Here is a 22,629-nt window from a genome sequence, read left to right on the forward strand (position 1 = left end):
ATTTTTTTTTGTTCTTCTTTTAATTTCAATGACAAATACACCACTGAGATATGAAGAATGATGAGAAACAACAAGATCATAGATGGAACAATGGAACATACTCAATTATGATTATGATGATGATGATGACGACCCACTACTGTGTTTTTCATTTTTTGATTTTCTGTTCGAATCGAACTAGAAAAAAAAGTAGGCAAGTAATTTTTAATTGCTAAAAAAAGTAATTTCTTTTCTTGTTACATACCTTTCCTCTCCCCCCGAAAAAAAATCGATCTTATTGATGATCCATATTGTGTTTTTTTTTTGTTTTTATTTCATTTTCTTCTTTATGTAGACAGATTGTTGAAAAGTTTAAAAAATTCATTTTTGTGTGTCCATGGTCAGAAAAGAACGAATGAAAAAGGGTCATATCATCATCATCATCGTGAGAACATCGATAGTTTTCGAATGAATTTCTATAATCTCGATGTATCGATATTGATGGTGTGTCAGCGTGTGTGGTTGTGTTCTACATTTTGACTTCCGAATAACAACAACGGACTTTCAATCATTCTTTTATCTCAGGTTAGTCAGTAACAAAAAAAAACCTCATTCTCATTAATCAACTTTTGATGATGATCAACTGAAACAACCCGTTATATTGAACTACGTGGACTAACCAATCTATCCACAAAAAAAAATAATGTCCAGACTTATCACGCGATCTTTATTTTTTTTTTTTTTTTGTTGCTGTGGCTCAAAGTTTTTTTTCGTATGTACAAAGTTCTTGGGACCATAATTCATTTTTCATTATTCCTGTTTTTTGTTTTGTTTTGTTTTTTCATTTCATTTAGATCCAGAAAACAACAACAACGAAACGAAAATGAACACTTTTTGATTTATTACTAAAAGTGAAAAATAGAAGAAAAATTTACAACTTTATCAATCACATTAACAACAAACAAAGAAAGACAATTTTTTTTTTTTTTTTTGATTTAAAAGCTCTAAATTCACAACCAACCAGTGAACTTATTGTGTGTGTGTGTGTGTATGTGTATGTGTTCCATATAATGAAGAATATATTTGGCTACTGGTTCTGGCTATATCAATATCTAACAACTACTGGTATATTATCATATAAAAATACGACAATGAAACAACAAGTGAACTATCGTTTACACTTGTTTTGTTTGCTTCTTGAATATGGTCTGATAAACATTGCCCAGCATTTGATGATGATGATGATGATTACCGGGATTCATATAGAAATACCATCATCTTCATCATCCTATTCGATATATTTTGACTTTTTGGCCCCCTTGAAAAAAGGTAGTTAGATTGTTATCATCCTTATATTTATTTAAACACTGGTAACGAATACTATTCTTTTCTATAGAAGTGTATGTGGTAGCCATTCATCCACATCGATCACATTCTTTGCAATGATTATCTGTGTGTGTGTGTGTGTTTTTGATGATGAAATTAAATTATCACACCATCTATATATGAAGACAATGAACATCATCATCATCAACAACAACAACAACAGGATGGAAATCTGTCATTTAAATAAAGAGAGAACATCATCAAGTAAAGTAAATCAAAGCAATCATGAATTGTGGAAAAAAAAATAAAACATCGGTGGCAATTGATCAAAGATGATGATGACGATGGACACCACCCAGATTGTCGGCATTAAAGAATTTTTTTTTTGAAATTTATCAATTGTAATTTGCTACAAATTAGAGGCTATATAGCAAATGATGATTATTTTGAAATCGAAAGTGGGTGGAGGTGTGAGCATTATACGATGTCCATTGCAAAAAAACATTGATCTTGTTGTTGTTGTTGTTGTTTTCATACGACAGCGACAACAATCAATCTATTGGTCAATCTCAATTCGAATGTTTTTTTTTTGTCATTTTGGTGGCCCAACAAAAAAAAATTGTGATTGACAATGTGATCGCGTGTGTGTCTGCGTACACACAGAGAGTATAATTTAAGGACCACACACACACACACACACCGAAAGTTTCTGGATCATTGATATAATCATTTAAAAAGATATTTGATATCTTAACTTGTTGTTGTTGTTGTTATTACAAACGTTGTCATTATTTGATGATAACAACCTACAACATGTCAAGTGATAATCTCAATCCTTTTTTTCTTTCTTTTTTTTCATAGACTTGTTCATGTACCAATTGGACAAAGACTAATTGGTGGTGGCCACATATATTGTCAATATACATGAATATATGACCAGCGACAAGTCAATTTGTTATTATATGAATGAATGTTCTCTACAGCCAATTATGAATCGACAAATTTTTCTTCTTTCTTTTCGTTCGTTTTTTTTTTGGAGAGACCCACGATAATTTATAATCACTTTCCATATGTTTATAATCACTTTCTTGTTCATAAATTACAAATTCATATGGTAAGGCCATGTGTGTATACTGTGTAATCAAAAACAAAATTTTTTTTGCTTGTCCAGTTTTTTTTTGTAACCACAATATTATATGGTGTTATAATAATACTTTCGTTTTTTTTCACAGTACAGGGGCCAATTTTGTTTCATCTCTTTACAAATTGATGATGATGATAATTTGCAACGGTTTCAACCAACCGATCATCATGACAGGTAACAATAACCAAAAAAAAAAATCGATCGATCCATTTTCAATCAATGATGATGATGATGATGATGATGATGATTAGCAGAAAAAAAATGGAAAGTGACGAAGCATTTTGTTCACCGAAAAAAAAGTATAATCCAATCATCGCCAGTAATAATAATAATAATAATAACAACTAAGAAGAAAAGTTTTCACTTTTTTTTTTGATTGATCACCAGTACCAGTACCATCGATTCGAAGGGGTTAAATTTATTAGTTCGTTCGAATATAACATAACCTGCTGTGAATACCATACCATAAACAAACTGTTCGAATATTGAAACATTCGAAAAATTGTATCAAAAATAAAATGAAATGAAATGATCACCATCATCATCATTCAAGGTAATTGTCATCTGTGTGTAGCATCTAGAAAAAAATATCTAATTTTGCTGTTTTTTTTGTTTTTGTTTCAGATATCAAATTGTAAAATATCATTAGCTACCGAAGGTGACAATTTACCATCATTATCATTTTAACCTGTTGAGATTAATCTCAATCTAATAGTCAACCTATTGTTTTTTTGTCATTTGGAAAATGTAAATGGAAAATCCGTTTTTATTTATTCGATCCAGATATTTTTTTTCTGTTGCTATCGACAAGGTTGTCTCCTGTCTAGACTTTTGGTTCGATTAATCAGTTTTTTTTTGGTCATTATCATCATTATGGTTGGAAAAAAATCTAATTTTTTTTAACATTGAAAAGATGTTTTTTACAATTGATGATAATGATGATGATGATGACAATTGGATATTGAAAAATCGCCATCATCAAATAAATAAATACAGTGAGTATAATAATAATAAGAAAAGCCAATTTCAGATAATAGATCCAACAATGTTTTTTTTCTTGTTGCAGTTTTAGCTGTTGTTGTTATCTATCGACAAGTGTTTTTTTCTCTTGTATGGATGACCAGACCAGAATGTAAAAAAAACTTTGTATCTTTACTCCGTGAATTGTCCAATGATGATGATGATGATGATGATGATGATGGCTCATCAACAATCGATGGACGACGACGATCAAACAACGAACATTGTCCGCATACACACACACACACACATATACAATGATAATATGAATCGACCGCCTACCGCCTCTATTGCTACTCTACCTGTCTCGAATGAATGATCACAATCTAACATTGTGTGTAGTGATCACTTATATATCGGTATTTGAGAATGATGATGGGCAAAAAAAGGCACCAAATCAGCAGCGGAACCAAATAAAAAAAACCAGCCCCATATACCTTTAATATTCAGTGATGATGAAGATTCATTATGAACGTACCAACCAAATGATGAACGTGAAACCCTACATATGTGTGTGCAGACAGGTAGACAATAACAACAACACACAACAGTCTGACAGTATTATCCATGATTTGCTTTCTTTCTTTTCGTTTTTTTAGCTTTTCACCAATCATTCATTTATTCATGGTCGCGTATATAAAAAGGTTCGTCGAGGTCGTTTGTAAGGTCCATTTCACATCATCAACGTGGACACAACGTACACGCGCTTGTTTATCGTGTTATCATTATCATTGTGTATGTTTGTGTGAATGTGCCAATCATGTTGACCATAACATCAATGGATTCTCGAGGTCACCATCATCAACAGCATCGATCTGCAACAAGTGTATCATCTGAACAACAAATATATTCACCACCATTATCTATTTATAGCCAGCATTCATCACCACCACCGCCAACAACATCAGCGATGATCAATAATAATGAATTCTTACATTATGAATTAAGTAATAGTAATGGTTGTCCGGAAACACCTACATCACCCATGGCAATGTTTCCAATGACAATGACATTTCCGGATCATCATCATATTGTTTCCTGTAGTAGTAGCCAGCCAAATTATTATCATCAACAATCTACCACAATCACTGATGATGATGATGATGATGATGATGAAGATGATGATTCTGAAAATGATAAATCAATATCTTGCCCATTTTCCAACGCTGCCAAATGCTTGAATACCTCAATAGCCAAGATAAATAATGAAAATCCATGTAAATTATCAACATCGAAACGATCCACTAGCCGAAACCATTCTAAAACTAAACGAAATCGAGAACAACAACAACAACAACAACAATCATCACGTTCAATCGTATCGAATATAATTCTCAAGAAAAGACGTATAGCTGCAAATGCACGTGAAAGACGTCGTATGCATTCATTGAATACGGCATTCGATCGTCTACGGCAAGTAGTGCCATCAATAGGTGATGATAGAAAATTATCAAAATTTGAAACATTACAAATGGCTCAAAGTTATATAATGGCATTAAGCGATTTATTGGATTGTGCACGTGCCACCACCACCACAACAACAACCAACATTTCAAATTCAGATGGCTAACTGAAAAGAATTTGTATCGTTTTTTTTCTGGCTTTCTTTTTCATTTTTAATGTAGATATTTGTACAAACAAAAAACATGTGCTCATTCATTGTACATCGTATTGTAACCACATTGTATTTTTTTTTTCATTTAAAATTGATGATGATTTTTTCGGATGTTTTGCTATTAAATGAAAAAAATAAAAAAAAATTTCCTAATTGATCTTAAATATTTGACCTTGTTTCTGCTGCTGTTGCTGCTTTTGTCTTTTTTTTCGTTGAAATGAAGAAAAAAACGGTTTATGAACAATTAAAAAAAGCCTGAAAAGTCCTAGATATGTCAGTTGCAAAAAAACAAAACAAAAAAAAATTTTGACACACGTTCATCTATAGATGATGATGAGCAAATGTAACAGTCAGTTTTTTGTAATTTTTTTTTCGGTTTTGTTTTGTTTTTTTCTGTTTTTGTTTTCGATTAAAATCGATCATAGATCAATCAAAAAAAAGATGATGATGATGATGGTATGTTGTTTTTTTTACAAAGAACGTTCTGGATCATAATGTTGACCTCAATGTTATATATTTTTATGACCTTTGTGTTGTATAAAGGTATCAATCAGCCAGTCTTGAATACTATGATGATCATAACAAATCTTATATGCCGCGGTACTTTTCGTCGACCATTGATTTTGATCTTATGGCCATGATCTTTTTCAAATAACTCACTCATTCATTCACTCACTCAGTCACTCACTGGTTATATATCGAATCAGATAATGATGATGATGGTCTTCTTATCTAAATGATGATTTTATGCTTATTATATATCGACCAAACAACAGGAAAAAAAAGACATGGTATGTATACACACACACACAATAAATCGATACAATTGATTGGTTGATCATTTTTGAAAATGAATGAATGGAGACATTTGTTGCTGTTGTTATCGTTGTTGTTGTTGTTGTGAACAAAGTTTGCAAAAAATGATTATTCATTCAGTAATAAGGTTGACAATTTGATTCATTTTGGGTCTACACAAACATAATGATTTCATTCAATGATTCGATGACAGATTTTTTTTTCGTTGATTTCAATGCAAACAACAGTAGCAGTAGCATTAGAAGATTTGTATCTTGTCATGATCATCGTCAATCAACACTTTCACTTTCTTTAAAAAAAAAAATTCAAATTTTTTTTTTATCTTCCATTCCATAGTTGGTTTGTGATGATAATAATGATCCTCTGTCTTATCACAATCAATCAATTGCCTCTTAAATATTTTTTTTTTCGATCGCAATAGGAGACAAGAGACGATTAAAATCATTCATTCATTCGAATAAAATTGAAAAATGACCATCACCATAATAAATAAAGACATCAGAATTTAGCCATTCTTTCTTCTTGTTTATCAAATGACAAATCTGTCTATAGCGATGGTTGTGTGTGTGTGTGTGTGTGTGTGTGGAAACATTTAAATTTTGATGATTGTATAATCCGAAAGCTTTTTCTTCTTCTTCTTCTTCTTTAGGTCGAAATATATGTAAAATACATTTTAAAGTTTTTTTTTTATTATTGTTATTCATTACAATTTGATGATGATGAGGCTCCTGTTCCATTACAACAATGTAGCCACAATATTCTGTTATTGATATTGATTTTGATGATGATGATGACGACATGAGGCCAACATTTTTATTTTATGCATCGGCTTCTTGTGTTTTTTTTTTTTGCTTGCTAAACCAAAGGTAATCCAATGACCCATACAGGTGACATCAATTCATTTTCTTTCCAATGTCAATGAACGAAATTGAAATCAATTAATGAAAATAAATGGTAAAAAATTGCGAAATAAATGATGACGATGAGAGATGTGAATGAATCGAAAACACATGTCTATATGTTTTCTTTCGGTGTTTGTTTTTCTTTTCTCCTCACCAAACATGACAACCAAACACGATTCATTTAGCACTTAATTAATCATCATCATCATCGCCATAGTATTGTTGCTCTCTTAATTGATTTGTCATTCAAAAATGATGATGAATAAAGCTGACCACATTATATTGACGAATCCATTTAAATATCTCCTATAATATAAATAAAAAAAGAAAAAGAAAAAAACATAATGTTATACTTTCACCAACAACAACAACAACAACAACAAAAAAACGAAATGAAATGAACAATAAAGTTTTGAATGATGATTGAATCATTCATCAACAGCCCGTATGTGCTCTTTCAATTTGAATATCGACCATCATCGAAACATTGATAAGATATCGATATGGCCATCTCTTTTTTTATTCGATTTGGACATTCAGTCAGTGTTTTTTTTCTTCTTCTTTTTTTTATATTTTCTGTCTTATCGGATCTGTACGTGTGTGTGTAAATAGAAACACGATAAGGCCATCAAGGTCAAGACCATATGATGATGGTGATCATAATAATTGAGTTGGTGAAAATTTTTTTTTCTTCAAAAAGATCATTCAATTGATAAATATCTTCGTCGTCGTTTTGGATTTTTTTTTTTTTTGGAAATCAATAAAAAAAAAATAACAAGATTGTTTTCGTTTCTCTTCGTTTCATGTCTGGTGATGATGATCGTCGTTGTTCGGGGAGTTACCATTCACGATCAACTTCCGAAAAAATATATATATGCTGTAATAATGATAATGACAACCATACGATCATTTAACCAAGCCAGCCAGTGTCTAAAAATAACAATCGACACCTCATTAGCACTTGGTGGTGGTGGTGGGTTTCAACTATATCGAGACAATCACGTTTTCTTTCTTTTTTGTTTTCATTCCATTTCGACACGTTTTTTTCTGGTTTTCTCGTGTCAAATTCATCAGATGATTCAATCGATCAATGTATTCAATGATCGATAAATGATGATGATGATGATCATGTCACTTTTTGGCATTAAAAACATTCGAAATCGTGTATACATGTTTAATGTTTTCCATTTTTCATATCCAGATAACGTGTTTATTTATAACATGTTTATTATTATCGATGATGTAGAAAACTCAAAACAAAAACAAAAACAAAAAATTTGTTTTCACATTTCTTTTTTTTTGGTTCGAGTTTTTCGCATATCCAAATGGCTGGTTGGAAATCAAAATTTTAGTTTGATGAAAACATTAATTGTCGGCTTGATCATCGAAATAGATGGATTAGATTAAATTCTTTTTCAATAAAAAAAAATTGAAAATCAATCGAATCCAAAAAAAACGCACACATTCATATACAACGTACGGAAATCTTTTGTATGAGATGAGCTGTCCTTTTGTTTAGAAATTCCATTTCATTTTTTTTTCTTATCATTTTCGTTAATGATTTTGTTTTGTCCATTCTTTCTGGATTCGAATATCCGACATTTGACATTCCTGAATCTAATTATCATTTGGTTAGTGTGTATGTGTGTGTGTGTGTTTGCTTAAATGTGTTTTCGAATTTCATCATCATCATCATTTAGGCTAAATGGATAAAAATTTACTTGATATCGATTTCGGAATGGATCGTTTGACAATGAATGATAATGATGGTGATGTCAACAGTTATAGCTATCATTATAATGAAGTGGATAATGACGTTCTTGTTGCTGCTGCTGCTGCTGCTGATGATGATGATGATGAAAAAACAATCGAATGGATTATAAAAGAAAGCAATTTAATGGCAACATTTGCTCTGGTGCCCATTACAATCACCGTTATCAAATTACGTGATATTATTGTTAATAATGATAGTAATATTCTTACATCTGATCAAGAATTTATGAATACAGTTAAATTTATAGAGGAAAAATTGCTCATCAATTCAAATGATTATGAAGCCAAAATAAGTCATCGTTATTATGATGAATTCATTGTCAAGTAAGTTGCATTTTCATTTCATTCTATATATTCATTCACTCGTTCATGTGTTCAATACAACATTGAATTGGCAGGATGAACGTTGATTTCTACATTAATCCCGATCCAATAAATCAATCATTCATGTTGGATTTGATCTCAAGATTTCGTTCGGTACAAATTTTTCAAACAAATTTTCGAATCGTAATGGAATTTCCTCATAATTCTCTTCGTCATCTAATAAAAGAATCGCCAATTGATGAAATGGATGATTATTCCGCATCAATGAATTCATTCTCCATTGGATCGGTTATTAATCTTTGCTATTTTACTAGTCGATTTAATGCCATTCCATCGCAATATCATCCACTGAAAATGATATGGAATTTTCAAAAAAATTTAATAATTTTCTATTTCCATATCCAACACAATCGAACATCCCAAAGGTAAGTGGGATTATAAAAAAGAAATTTGCAGAAAAAATTAATCCGTTTTTTTCATTTTCATTTCAAACACCAGATATAAAATAGAAATATCATTTTCATCGATTCAATTCATATTGCTCGAGATCAATCAGTCAATCAATACACCATGCGGTATTGGTGTTTGTTTCGAATTAAATTCTGCTCCTTTATTGTTCACAGAAAAAATGTGTCGAAATCGAATAAAATGGATTCGTACCAAAGATTTAAGAAATAATGTTGATTCTGATTTAATTGGTTATGCACATGGATATCGTATCACGATAGATGATTTGAATATCATAAAAACTACAATCAAATTAAGCTACCTGTGTAAAGAACGAACTCGAACTTTTGCTTTTTACATAGGCAGAATAAATCAAATCATGCTAAATAATAGTCGATGGACAATGGATCGATTATGGAACAATATTGATCAAACTTTTGCAAAAAGTTTTGCCAGAAATTATGCTTGCCGTGTAATTTTGAGATCATATCGTATTGTCGATCGAGTTATATGTCGGCACGGAATATTGAATGAAGATAATGTGAAGAATTTTCTCGAAAATATCAAACAATTAGAGTCGGATTTGTATTTCGAAAATTGTCTATATCAATTGGATGTAAAATCAAACAATCCAGTTATCGATTTCATTGCTGAATTCAATCGTATCGTTCAGACTGTCGACACAAATCGGCCCCAAAGAATTAGTATTTTTGGTAGTAATGGCAAAAAAAAATTGCTTGGACCAGATCAAGATCATTATATTATTATGCGTCGAGCTATCATGACACCAACTCGATTACAATTTTTTCGTCCTATCGCCTGTTTACGTTCACGATTCTCAAATATTGCCAATCTAGACTATGCTTTACGATTAACATTGTCTGAAGATAATAATCGTTTTTTGAACGGACCATCCAGCAGCAGTGAATTCATTAAAGAATGCATTATGCCACGATTATTGGCAGGCATAAGAATAGCAGATCGTCATTTTGAATTTCTTGGTTCATCATCAAGTCAAATGCGTGAATCTGGTATCGTATTCTATGCTCGTGATACTGACAATCGAACGGCCGAATCGATTCGTCAAATAGTGGGTGATCTATCGATTTTCAAACGAAAAGTAGCCAAATACATTGCACGATTTGGATTGATATTTTCACAATCAATTGCTTATTATCAATGCGATCAATCAGTTGATATATATCGATCAGCTGATCTTACGAATGGACCGTTTATATTCTCGGACGGTGGTGGTATCATATCGAATAGTTTGGCACGGAAAATTACACCATTATTGAATACACCACCAGATTATTTTCCATCTGCATTTCAAATCCGTTATGGTGGCTGCAAAGGAATGCTTGTCCGTTATGAATCGAGTGATGACAATGATATGATAATGTTTCGTGAATCAATGATCAAATTTCAATCGAATGATTTTTCATTGGGTATATTGAAATTTTCAGCACCAAGATCTGTCTACCTGAATCGGCCATTATTACAGATTCTTTATGAACAACAAGTACCGGCTCATGTTTTCTACAACATCATCACCCAATCGACAGAATCATTGGCGCATTCATTGATGTTTGAAGCTAATGCATATGAATTAATGAATATGTATTCACAACGAAATCTTAATTACAACAAACTTCATAAAGCCGGTTATTCCTTCTTAAACGAACCTTTTCTTCGTCGAATCCTGAATCATTTATTATTCTATCGACTAAATGAACTGAAAAGTAAAGCTCGAATCAAAGTACCATCATCACATGGTCGAACTGCATTCGGTGTAATAGATGAAATGAATCAATTGAATCCTGGCGAAGTGTTTTTCCAATATAGTCAATTGAATGATGTTGATGGTCTACCTACTGGTGAAACAATTATTCTCGATAATCAAGAAGTGATGGTCACCAAATTTCCTTGTCTTTCATTGGGTGATGTGCGAAAATTTAAGGCTATCAACGTTAAAGGTTTGGAACATGTCAAAGATTGTCTCGTTTTTCCAGCAAAAGGACACAGACCTCATACCGATGAGATGGGTGGTTCAGATCTTGATGGTGATGAGTATGCCATCTTTTGGAAGACAGACCTAATATTTCCTGGATCAAATTATCATCCAATGGATTTTCCATCACAAACATCACCAGAATCCGATCGAGATATTGTTATTGATGATATTGTCAAATTTTACTGTGATTTTCTTGTCGATAACAATATTGGTTTGGTCGCCAACTCACATCTAATGTTTTCAGATTTCCATCCTGAAGGTCTTTCTTCGTGCGAATGTCTAGATTTGGCTGCTAAATACAGTGTATCGTTAGATTTCCAGAAAAATGGTGTTAATGCCAAAGTTGAAAACAAATACATACCGGATTCGAATTGGATTCGTCCAGATTTTATGTCGAAACGTAATGGTGAATCTGATGTTTATTTATCTACCAAAATTCTTGGTATAATTTATCGTCATTGTTCATTGATGGAAGATATGATACGTGCTTCAAACACATACCTAATGGCTAATCAGGAAAATCGATTGGAAAAACCGAATCCAAATTTAATACTAAATTGTTGGCAATTATTCGAACAGGAAGCAATGAAAGCATATGATGATTATTGTCATCTAGTAATTGATCATATGGAAATGTTGGATATTGAATCCGAAGCAACTTTGATTAGTAATGTTTTTGAAAATAAATCCGAAGCAGCCACCACAGTTCTTAATGATTTATTCAAACATTTTCAAAAAATATTCGAACTACAAGCACAAGGAAGATCTGATGAAGAACGATTATTATTGATATCTGCATGGTATGCAATTTGTTTTCAACGTTCCGATCATATTCGTTATCGATATCATGATGAACCATTATTTGGAATGCCATTTTTAGTGCCAGATGAAATGATTAATCTGATTAGACATGTTGAAAAATCAACTGTTGCCAATCCAGTTATATGCATTAAGATTGAATTTGAACATATTGAATTGACATGTATGATTATATTGTTTTGGATGGCACAAATGAATCGTATATTTAAACGTGGTGCACATCTTGGACAATTGTTGAAAATTTTTGATCGTCAAAAGAATAAATGGTATAGTACTACTGAACATCAATTATTGAAAGGTATAATACAGGTATGTGGATATTGAAATATTTTTTTGTTGTTGCTGTGATTACTTATTTGTTTTATTATTCTGTTACCAGGAACAATTGATCATTATTGTTGATCAATATCAAGAAATTGCCATTGTTGAACCAAATGAACAGACTCATCATCAAGTGGTTGCATTTCTTTTTGATCAATATCTTTTATATCTAAGTCGTTTATTTAATCAATTGGAATTATTAATCGACAATTCAGATTTGGATCATGTTTTTTTGCTAAAATATTCATTGTTTGCTGTGAATTTTATAGAAAAATTGAATCGAATGGAAAATCCACCAATGAACGCTGCCATACTGCGTGATAAAATGTTTGAATATAAATTGTTTCTAAAATTATTGATTCGTAATTTTCGATTGGAAACACAAACCTGTGAAACGGTGGAATTTGCCATATTAAATGTTGATCGATGTCTAACAAATGGTTGCCATAGAATTGATTTTAATCAGGTAAGGTTTATTTTCAAAAAAATTTTTTTTTAGACAACTTGTTTTTTTAAATATTCTGTACATAGAAACATTGTCTACTTAAACTTCGATATATGGCTGGTAATATTACGGAAATTTTTATCCACAAAAACAATGGAATTTGTATTCAATCGTTGATTCAATCAAAAGGAAAAAAAATAGCAACAAATACAACCAATACAAATGAATGGCGACAACAGCAAACAACACCGATTGCAAATAATTTAACACGTTCAAATGTTGATTATTTTATTGTCAAAGTTTCTGGATTTCAAACATCAATATCATTGTTGAAATGTTTGCTGGGACATCCAAAATTGTATCCAAACATAATGATTGGTTATCAATTTATTTGAATCGAATGTGCATTATTTGTACTTTCCAATTCGGCCGATAGATGGCGTAATATGTATTTAATTTAAAATCGAATGATGGTCATCATTCTTTTTTTTTGTTTTGTATTTTGTTTAATAGCCAAAATCGTTTTATGTAAAATTTTTTTTTTGCTTCAATCACTTTATGTCCAAATGGTAGATATTCACTCACACAAACACATCGATAAAATTTAGCAATAAAAATTGGTATATACATCAAAATCGAACCATACAAGTCGACGACCATGACCATCATCATGACCGTTTTATGAGCATGTGATGTGTAAAGTGTAAAGTAAGTAGTACGTGCATCGAACCATTTTATTAGCTATATTTATTTTTCTGTTTCGTTTTTTTTTCGATTGATCGATTTTTTTTTCAACTATGGAGATTAGCTATTTTTCTATTCTCTATTTTTCTTTTTTGTTGAATGGCCTGAATCGAATATAGAGTGAAACAAATTTGTTTAATTCAAAATGATAGGCCAATAAGCACGTATCGGACGAGAGAGCGAGAAAGAGACAGAAAAAACGAACGGACTCGATCTGATGAATGAATGAATGAATGAAAAAAAAACAGTTCAGTACCCATTGTCATTATCATCATCATCATCATGGATGATGTTTAGCTCTCGACAATAGTGTATAAGTAATATATACAAATTGTAATTTCATATTGGTGAAAACAAAAAAAAAGAATAAACGTTAAAACTATTTTAACTATTTTGGTTTCGATGATGATGACGATGATGACTATTTCGGTGGTGGTCCCCAAGCGTCATCATCGTCATCATCATCATCGAATTTTGAATTCAATCTCATCTTAAATTCGACTCTTTTTTTTTCTGATGATGAATGAAATACAACTAACCAACCAACCAACCAACTAACAAACAAAATTTTTTGATCATCTATCCATCCATTTTTGTGTATAATATAACGAGAACGACCACAATGTCATTTCTAGCCATCTGTAACAATTGTCTGTGCATGTACATTTATTATAAGGCCACTTTTTTTCTGGATCATCGCTCTTATCATCATGAACATACAATGGATAGAGAAACGGGAAAAATTTCCTGCATCCCGGGTCCCGAATACATGCATGTACACATCATAGAGACAAAAGAATAGAGCATGCTAATATTCTCGATCGATTCATCGTGTTTTTTTACGTTTTTTTTGTTATCGAATATTTGTTTGCAATTAACGAATAAATATATAACAAACCCTCACTCATTCATTCATTCATATATATAACAAAAGAGAATTACAATTGATTGATACAAGCACAATTGTTCACATTGTGGCTATGTCTTTCAATTGAATTTTTTTTTTTCGTTTTTTCATTTCTGTTTGTCATTGACACACACACACACAATGGATGGACTGGTAAAAATATAGTTAATATGACATTCATAAGTGATTAATTCTCGTTTGATTCTGGCAAATTCATTCATTCAGCAATAAATTTTTTTTTTTTTGCTTGCAGGTGTAACTTTTTTTTTATTATTGTTGCATCGACGAATATACTACACAATTTTATGTGAATCGAATCAAAATCACAGACGGAAAAAAAAGTTACACAAAGACAGTTGTTGGTTGTAATAGTTGGACAAATAACCAATTTGTATGCTTCATTTGGATCGATCCATCGAATAAATCGGCTTGAGACGATGGTTTATAATAGGGAGGCCACGACGGATGGGCGGTTCGGTGATACACATGATGTCGATACTGTTGGAATGGCAAAAATTGGCAACCGGCTTGTAGCAGTATGGCTACGTTGACTCGGTAATCCTTCGAGGCGACAATTAATACAGGTTGGGGCATCTTCGCGACTCATGCATTGATCCAGCAAATGGTCACCACCACAATGTAGACAAAATTGACGGTTTTTACGTGGGCAGAATTCGGCAATATGCTTAAGGGGCTAAATCGTTATATATCTCCAAGGAGAAGGGCATTTTTGGGCCAATTTAAACTTAGGGTTGAAAAATTAACAGTTTTTTCTTCACATTCAGGCTAATATCCGCCATAATATCCGGTTCTGAGCCATTAACTGATTTTTGGTTGCGGCTTGGTCGGATTTTGGCGCTTTTTCCTGATTTCGATGGCCCGGTCAACATCCAGTTGGTTTTCGTCAAGATAAGCAGAAATCTCCGGGTTGTAAACAGCAATAAGCCCCGGGATTGTTTGCTCCTCGTAAGCCATATTTAGCCCTTTCAGGTGCATGGTTGGCATTAATCGACCCGAATCATTGAACCGAAATTTGTCGTCAGTAGCAATAATGTTTTCAAATTTTTTCTTACTATTCGGGCTTTTAAAATTGACCAAAAATCGCCAATCACGCATCTTGGCCGTATCTTTTATCTTGATGCCGTGTTGGGCGGGAACCACTTTTGAAATTATTTCGCGTCGAGTAACATCAGCATCATCATTATTTGCGATGGTCACGACAGTTTTCCCTTGAACGTTCCCTTGATCCATCGAATAAGATGATTGGATAAGGTTTTTTTGTTCCAATATCATCCCCTTTGAATGAATAGTGCTTTTGGAAATTGAAACACACGCACACTAACGCATTTTTTCTGTTGATATTTAGAATAATTTCAGATATAAGTTTAGGTATAATATTGAGTTCTTCAGGACTTACTTGTATACCAGTGGTCAATAGTGAGAATTTCTTTTTTTTAATATTCTACAAATAATTTTCCATTTTAGAAGTTAAAATTTTCGAATCGCTTTTTTGAATTTGTCTCGATGATATGATTGCCGTTTTCTTATCAGAGAGTGGAAATAAGAGAATCAGGTTCAGGAATATTTCAAAAGTTTTTTTTTTGCTATGATGAATGGATTATCATTTTCCTGTATTAAAATGAAAATTAAAATATCGTTATACATTGTATACTGAGGCATTTCCGGCATGTGCTTCTTCGACCAAATAACATTTTGGAAACCAAAAATTTCATATTGTGCCAGGTTATCACAGATTTTGTATATAACTGGAAATTTTTTTATTGACTCTTTCCACAAATTTGAATGAAATAGATCCAATACATTAGATTTAAATTCATGTATGCGGTTTCCGCTTTTTTGAGAATGCTCATAATGAATGTTCATGTTTGATCACGTTTCTATTCTATTCTTTTTTTTTTGTAACCATGCTCGATGGGGTCGGTCATAGAGATTGTGTCGCAGTATAAATTGTGAGATTCTGGATGATGATGCGAAAATCGCGAGTACCAAAAATTTTTTTTTTGTGATGATTTAATAATAAAAAACGACACACGTGTGTTTCGGATATTTAAGATCGGTAAATAACACTGCTCTCATCATTTTGTTTATTCAGACACTTCATCATCTTTATCATCATTCAATGAATATTAAAAAAATCCTTCAAAGTCAATCCAAATTATTTTTTGTTTATTTGTTGTTGATATAGTAAGAGTGCGACACGTGTTGTCACGCACACACACACACACAATGTTTTTATTTTGATTCGTTATAATCATCAACGTCAACACGTGATTCTATGTAAAGATTCTGTATTATATGAATATTATTGTTGATTGACTGACTGACTGACTGGCTGACTAATTGAGTTATATTTTTATGATGATGATAAACACGTGACCGCTTAATCTAAATAAATGTTAAGTGTTAAGTAAAGTAAAAATTGGTTTTTTGAAACCAATTTTTTTTTCGTTTTCGTTGCAACAACAAATAATCATCATAATATATAATACGGTACGTACTTTTTAAACAGTTTTTTCATCATCTAACAAACATCAATTCAATTCATTTCATTTCATTTAGAGACAAAACTGACTGAATAAGAAATAAAGGTCGATTGATTATCATCATTTGAAAAAAAAGTGGCCTGAGAAAAAATCTCTATATATATTGGATATATACCAACGATCATCAATGGCATTTTGGTGAAAATGTTCATTCATCCATTAATATAAGAGGACGAAAAAAAGTAAGTTTTAAAGAAGATGTGTTTTTTTTTGAATGAATGAATTGAATTTGTACTAATAATATATATAACCTTTAAACAGGAAATGATTTTCTCTCTCTCTCTCTCTATTTTTTTTCATTCAATGAATGAATTTCCACGTATCGTTGGTAAAGGTCGATTACTATGAATAATCATCATCATCATTATTACTATGAAACAAGGTTTATGGCAACAATTTGTTATTTTTTTTTGTGTTGGGGGTCCTGGGAACCTTTCAGGTCCAACATCGTCAACAACACCCAAATAATTGTTTCGAACAACAACAACAACAACGACGACAACGACAACAACAAAATGATCACGATCATCACGCGTATCAAGAAAGAAAGTATCGCCCATCATCATTGATCTTGATTATAGTTAATCAATGATGGGCTATATATTGAATTGTTGGCCAATTTCTGAGATGGAAGATAATTATAATGATCATCATCATCATCATGTGGTTTTTTTTTGACGATCGATACTTGTTATGAAAATCGGAAATGTCAATTTGTATGTGTATGAGCTTGTTGTTTATCATCATCTAGTATAAATCAAATATAATAATCATCATCAATATTTACCAATTATAATGATTGGAGGATGATGATGATGATGATGTAAAATTTGGTTCCCATGGACCCTATTTAATGATCATCATCATCATAATAAAAAAAAACATCGAAGCAACTTGTTGCCCGCATATACAACATCAATCCATCAATGGACTGAAAACCAAATATCAAGATGTGTTCATCATTATGTGAATTGTTCACATTTACCACAATTAAATAAATCAATTTAGCTCAATGGAAATGATAATTTTTTTTTTGGCGAAATTTTCCATTATGGATCGTGATCAATATTTTTTTTCGTTGTTCAACCTTCAAATGTTGTCCATGATGATGATTGCCAACCAGGGACCAGGACATTTTGTTTGGGTAATAACGATGAGGAGGAGTTGCAGTAATAAACTAAACCTACAGTATACAGTATTGCACCACTGAAATATACATGTAGCATTGGTACAATAGCAGACGACCAACCGCGCTAGCTATTACAATTCATGGAACCGTTTTTAATTCAAAAGAATAAAAAAAAATCTGATCATCATCATCATATATAAAAAGCTTACATGGTGACAAAAAAAATATTCAAACACATTTTTTTTTTGGAACCAGCTCACGCGACATTGTCGCCGAATTTTTAAACTTTACAAATTGTTGTTTCGGTAATATACCGATGTTCAATGTGAAATTGTGTTCAAAACGTTTGTTTGTGGTTATTTTTTTTTTTTTATTCATCCGAAGAACAATTTCCATTATCCCGTTTGTTTTATTACCATCACGACCATCAAATACCAGTGACCATCAAGTGAATTTTTGAACCATAAATTTTCAAAAACATTCGAAAAAAGGTATGTGTGAATTTTTTTTTTCATTTAAATTTTAAATTCGAATTTTTTGATCTTTTCAAATATAATGTTACACATATACACACAAAACAAAACAAAAATTTTCCATTTTTGACTAAAAGTTTTTGACCTTTAATGAAAAAAAAACGTGAAATCAAATCTTCAAACAACAACAAAAAACAAAATGATCAAAAAAATAGGTAATAGGATCGAATGTTGTTTTTTTTTCTGGTCGAATTGACAATTTTTTGGCCAATCATTTTCTTTTGGATTGAATATCATATGTCACCCAAAATGAAACAAAAAAGAAAGAGAAAAAAATGACCAGTTTGAAGTCCTTATACCACACAACACCAAACACCATCATCATCAGATTTTTTTTTCTTTTGATCATCAATAATTGGACATTCGTTATGGACATTGGTTATGCTTGTACCATCATATCTCGGTGTGTGTGTGTGTGTGTTGTATACGCGTCATTCGATATGGCTTTGACGTGAATTTTATTTGGGATCGAGGATTGGCTTTTTTCTTCTTCTTCTTCTTCTTCTCTGTCCATTGATTTAAGCGATCCGGTCATCGTGATAAGCTGATCTGATCTCATTTTTTTTCATTACTAGACAGGAACAGTGAAACATACAAACAAAACACACCGTAAGGGAAACAGAGAGAAGGTGGTAATGTAATATTACAGCAGTAGTATACCACCTTGGCTTCAAAGATTAATAATAAAAAAAAACGTTTAATTCTTTGTCTCTCTGTCTCTGTGCTGCATATGTGTCACCATTGTGATTTACTTGATTGTTTGTTTGTAAGGTTAAAATTTCAATTCTTGGAAAATCTGAAAAAAAATGAAAAACAATGAATGAATGAATCGATCGAGATATTAATCGTTTTGACAGTTAAAAAAAAAACTTACACACTGATTTTGTTTTCTGATTTCGACAGTAGAGATAAACAATGTGAGAGAGAGAGGTTAGGCAATCAGATAAGATTCATTGATTATTGTATACTGTGTGATTTTGATTATTATGAATATTTTTCACCATATTCATATTATGGTGACATTTTTTCTACCAATGAATGAGAAACGAATGCAACAAATGCTACTCATATATGATTGATTTTGATCTCGATCTCGATCTCGATGATGATGACGATGAAACAAATCTCTAGTGATTGATGGAAAAAAAATGAGATTGACATTCAAATCGATTACGATATACAATGAAATGATGCATACCGGTTGGTTGGTTAGTTGGTTGATTTGGTTTGTTGATTCGATCGGCTATTGTCATCCTTATTTTAAATTTGAGTAGAGATAGAAAAGTTGACAGAAAAACACACAGACAGACAGACAGAGATATTCATTATAGATCTGGCTGGATACAAAAGATTTTTTTTTTATGGACCCATAATAATAATGGTTCATCATAAAGAAAAACAGAAGCATAATATGACCTGTGTATGCATAGATTTGCGAAGAAAATTGATTTGATTTTCTTTGTTGAGTGAAAGAAGAAAAAAAAAATTCGATTAAAATTGTGTGGTCAATAATAATAATGGATCATTAAGAAAATCAACAAAATGGATCGTACATTTTTTATGGTCTCAAAACCGTTTTTTTTTTTCGTTTGTTTGGCTAATTCCATTTGGACCACCTTGGATTTTTTTTTTTTTTTAGGCAAATAAAATTAGCTTGGATTTCATTTCATCATCTGATGGAAAATTGACGATGTTGGGTTCTGTAAAAAAGAAAAAAAAAGAAAAAATCTTGAATCAATATTTAAACAAACACAGTGCAGCTCGATGGCTATTCTATTTCAATTTTTTTTTGTTTGTTTGAAAATTTTTAAATTGATTTTTTTTTCTATTCTCTGATCGTTTTCGTTTTTTTTTCTCAATGACGGTATTTCATTTTTATTTTTATTTTTTAAATAGAAAGATCACCACAAATATTTACCCATCACCGGACACGTCGATCATTAATAATTTGGCAAACACTTAAATGGATTCACAAACGGCCACCAATTTTCTTATTGCAAATCATCATCATCAGACAAATAATAAGCCTTTCGTTTCGAACCTATATCCGACCACAACTGCAACAACAACAACAACAACCACCAATAACAACATGTTGAACATCAATCATCAACAACAACAGTCATCATCGACAACAACAATCGATACTTATTTTCTCGATGATTTCGATGGTATTGATGATTGTTTTGATGATCTTAATAATTTGACAACCATCCCTGTTAATTCGGATCATCATCATTTTGTATTTTCACCACAAAATAATGGCCAATTATCGAACAACGTGATCACTATGATACCAAATGATAACTACGATTTCATTACCGTTGATTCTGCTGCTGTGGCCAATGATCAGGAAAATGAAGAAATTCAAGCCATAATGGCTACATCATCATCATCATCATCATCGACTACGACATTGGTATCCACAATATTACCGGAAACATCAAAACGAAAAATGGCGAATAATCGGAAAAAATCATCCACAAACGGACAGGAGAAAAAACCTAGACAACATCAACAAAAACAACAATCTAGAAATCCATCGAAACCACGATCACGACCGAAAAGTCCATCACTTGTTGTGAAATTGAAACGAAATCGTCGTTTGAAAGCAAATGATCGTGAACGTAATCGAATGCATATGTTGAATAAAGCATTGGAACGTTTGAGACAGGTATTACCATCATTTAATGAAAATGATGATGATTGTCGTAGTGAACATAGCCACCATCATCAACAACAATCATCAAGTAATAATAAAATGACAAAAATTGAAACATTACGTTTTGCACATAATTATATTTGGGCCTTATCCGAAACATTACGATCATTGGACAATCAACAACAACAGCAACAAAATCATGATGAAATTAGTTCATCATCATCACCTATTCCGAGCGATAGTCCACATCATCATCATCATCATCATCATCGTCGGATATCCTATATCAAGCATTGGCTTCAACATATGACAATCATTATTCTCCAACCAATACATCATCGTCAACATCTTTTTTTGAAGATAATAATAATATCGGTATCGGCAATCACGACGATAGTCCATCGACAAAGATATCGGTTATAACGATGGCATCGAAAATTCATTGACCCATGTTTAACTAGAAATCTATCTCGTACATAGCTGATCGATTTTTTTTTCTTTTATTTTTTTTTTTGAAATTGACCCGATGACATGATCGATCCATAACACACACACACATATTCATACATTACATACACACACACGGTTGACCTGATGTCCTCTTTTATTATCCATTTTAAGAATGGAACCATTATGTACACGATACATGTCGTAATGACATTCGTAATTCATTCCAATCGATAACAACAAAAACGTAAAAAAAAACCTTGGCTGTGATTTCATGCTACACACATACACACACATTTTGCTATAATTATCGTTGTCATGCCGTCCATCGTCGAATATATTATCCAAATACCCGCTCTCTCAATCTTAATAACAGCTTCCAATTTATATAGCTCCCCCCCACCAACCACCAACTTATAGCTGCCTGAATGGCTTTTGAAACTTTTCTTCATCATCATCATCATGTGTTGATATGCCAGCGTTCCAAAATTTCTCCTACATCCCCTCGATTTATACATGTATGAATTCCATGAATAAAATGTACAGTGAACAGCAAAAAAAAAATTAAAATTAAAATAAAAAAAAATCATTTCATTCCCTCTCTTTAGCTTTCTTTTTCAGTATTTATTAACCCCATGCGATAATTCACCGAGCAATAAATGATGATGAAGAAAAAAAAGGTCATTTTGAAAAGGTTC

General features: G+C 31.8%; 3 protein-coding genes across 9 annotated transcripts; all 3 read left to right on the forward strand.

The window, feature by feature from the left end:
* Nucleotides 1–1,476: 1,476 nt before the first annotated feature.
* Nucleotides 1,477–5,240, forward strand: LOC124496632 (uncharacterized). Its single transcript, XM_075732936.1, has 7 exons — nucleotides 1,477–1,574; nucleotides 2,167–2,419; nucleotides 2,538–2,748; nucleotides 2,837–3,002; nucleotides 3,074–3,444; nucleotides 3,516–3,993; nucleotides 4,069–5,240. Exon 7 carries the CDS (start codon nucleotides 4,230–4,232, stop codon nucleotides 5,037–5,039), a length of 810 nt encoding a protein of 269 aa, XP_075589051.1. The 5' UTR covers nucleotides 1,477–1,574; nucleotides 2,167–2,419; nucleotides 2,538–2,748; nucleotides 2,837–3,002; nucleotides 3,074–3,444; nucleotides 3,516–3,993; nucleotides 4,069–4,229; the 3' UTR covers nucleotides 5,040–5,240.
* A 196-nt stretch (nucleotides 5,241–5,436) lies between these two features.
* On the forward strand, nucleotides 5,437–13,580 carry LOC124496566 (uncharacterized). 7 transcript variants are annotated; one of them, XM_075732935.1, is made up of 6 exons: nucleotides 5,437–5,540; nucleotides 5,628–5,875; nucleotides 9,214–9,324; nucleotides 9,398–12,488; nucleotides 12,559–12,966; nucleotides 13,032–13,580. In XM_075732935.1, exons 2-6 carry the CDS (start codon nucleotides 5,832–5,834, stop codon nucleotides 13,338–13,340), a joined length of 3,963 nt encoding a protein of 1,320 aa, XP_075589050.1. In that variant the 5' UTR covers nucleotides 5,437–5,540; nucleotides 5,628–5,831; the 3' UTR covers nucleotides 13,341–13,580. The 7 variants fall into 7 exon arrangements, with proteins under 7 accessions (XP_075589050.1, XP_075589048.1, XP_046916056.2 ...); XM_075732933.1 differs by adding an exon at nucleotides 8,503–8,899 and having other exon boundaries at nucleotides 5,513–5,875; nucleotides 8,974–9,324; XM_047060100.2 differs by adding an exon at nucleotides 8,797–8,899 and having other exon boundaries at nucleotides 5,513–5,875; nucleotides 8,974–9,324.
* A 7,205-nt stretch (nucleotides 13,581–20,785) lies between these two features.
* On the forward strand, nucleotides 20,786–22,534 carry LOC124497173 (uncharacterized). The gene has a single exon (XM_047060797.2). The coding sequence runs from the start codon at nucleotides 20,786–20,788 to the stop codon at nucleotides 21,905–21,907; it is 1,122 nt and encodes a 373-aa protein (XP_046916753.2). The 3' UTR covers nucleotides 21,908–22,534.
* Nucleotides 22,535–22,629: the final 95 nt, after the last annotated feature.

The sequence above is a fragment of the Dermatophagoides farinae genome, chromosome 7 (assembly GCF_024713945.1).
Source record: "Dermatophagoides farinae isolate YC_2012a chromosome 7, ASM2471394v1, whole genome shotgun sequence".
NCBI classification, from domain to species: Eukaryota; Metazoa; Arthropoda; class Arachnida; order Sarcoptiformes; family Pyroglyphidae; genus Dermatophagoides; species Dermatophagoides farinae.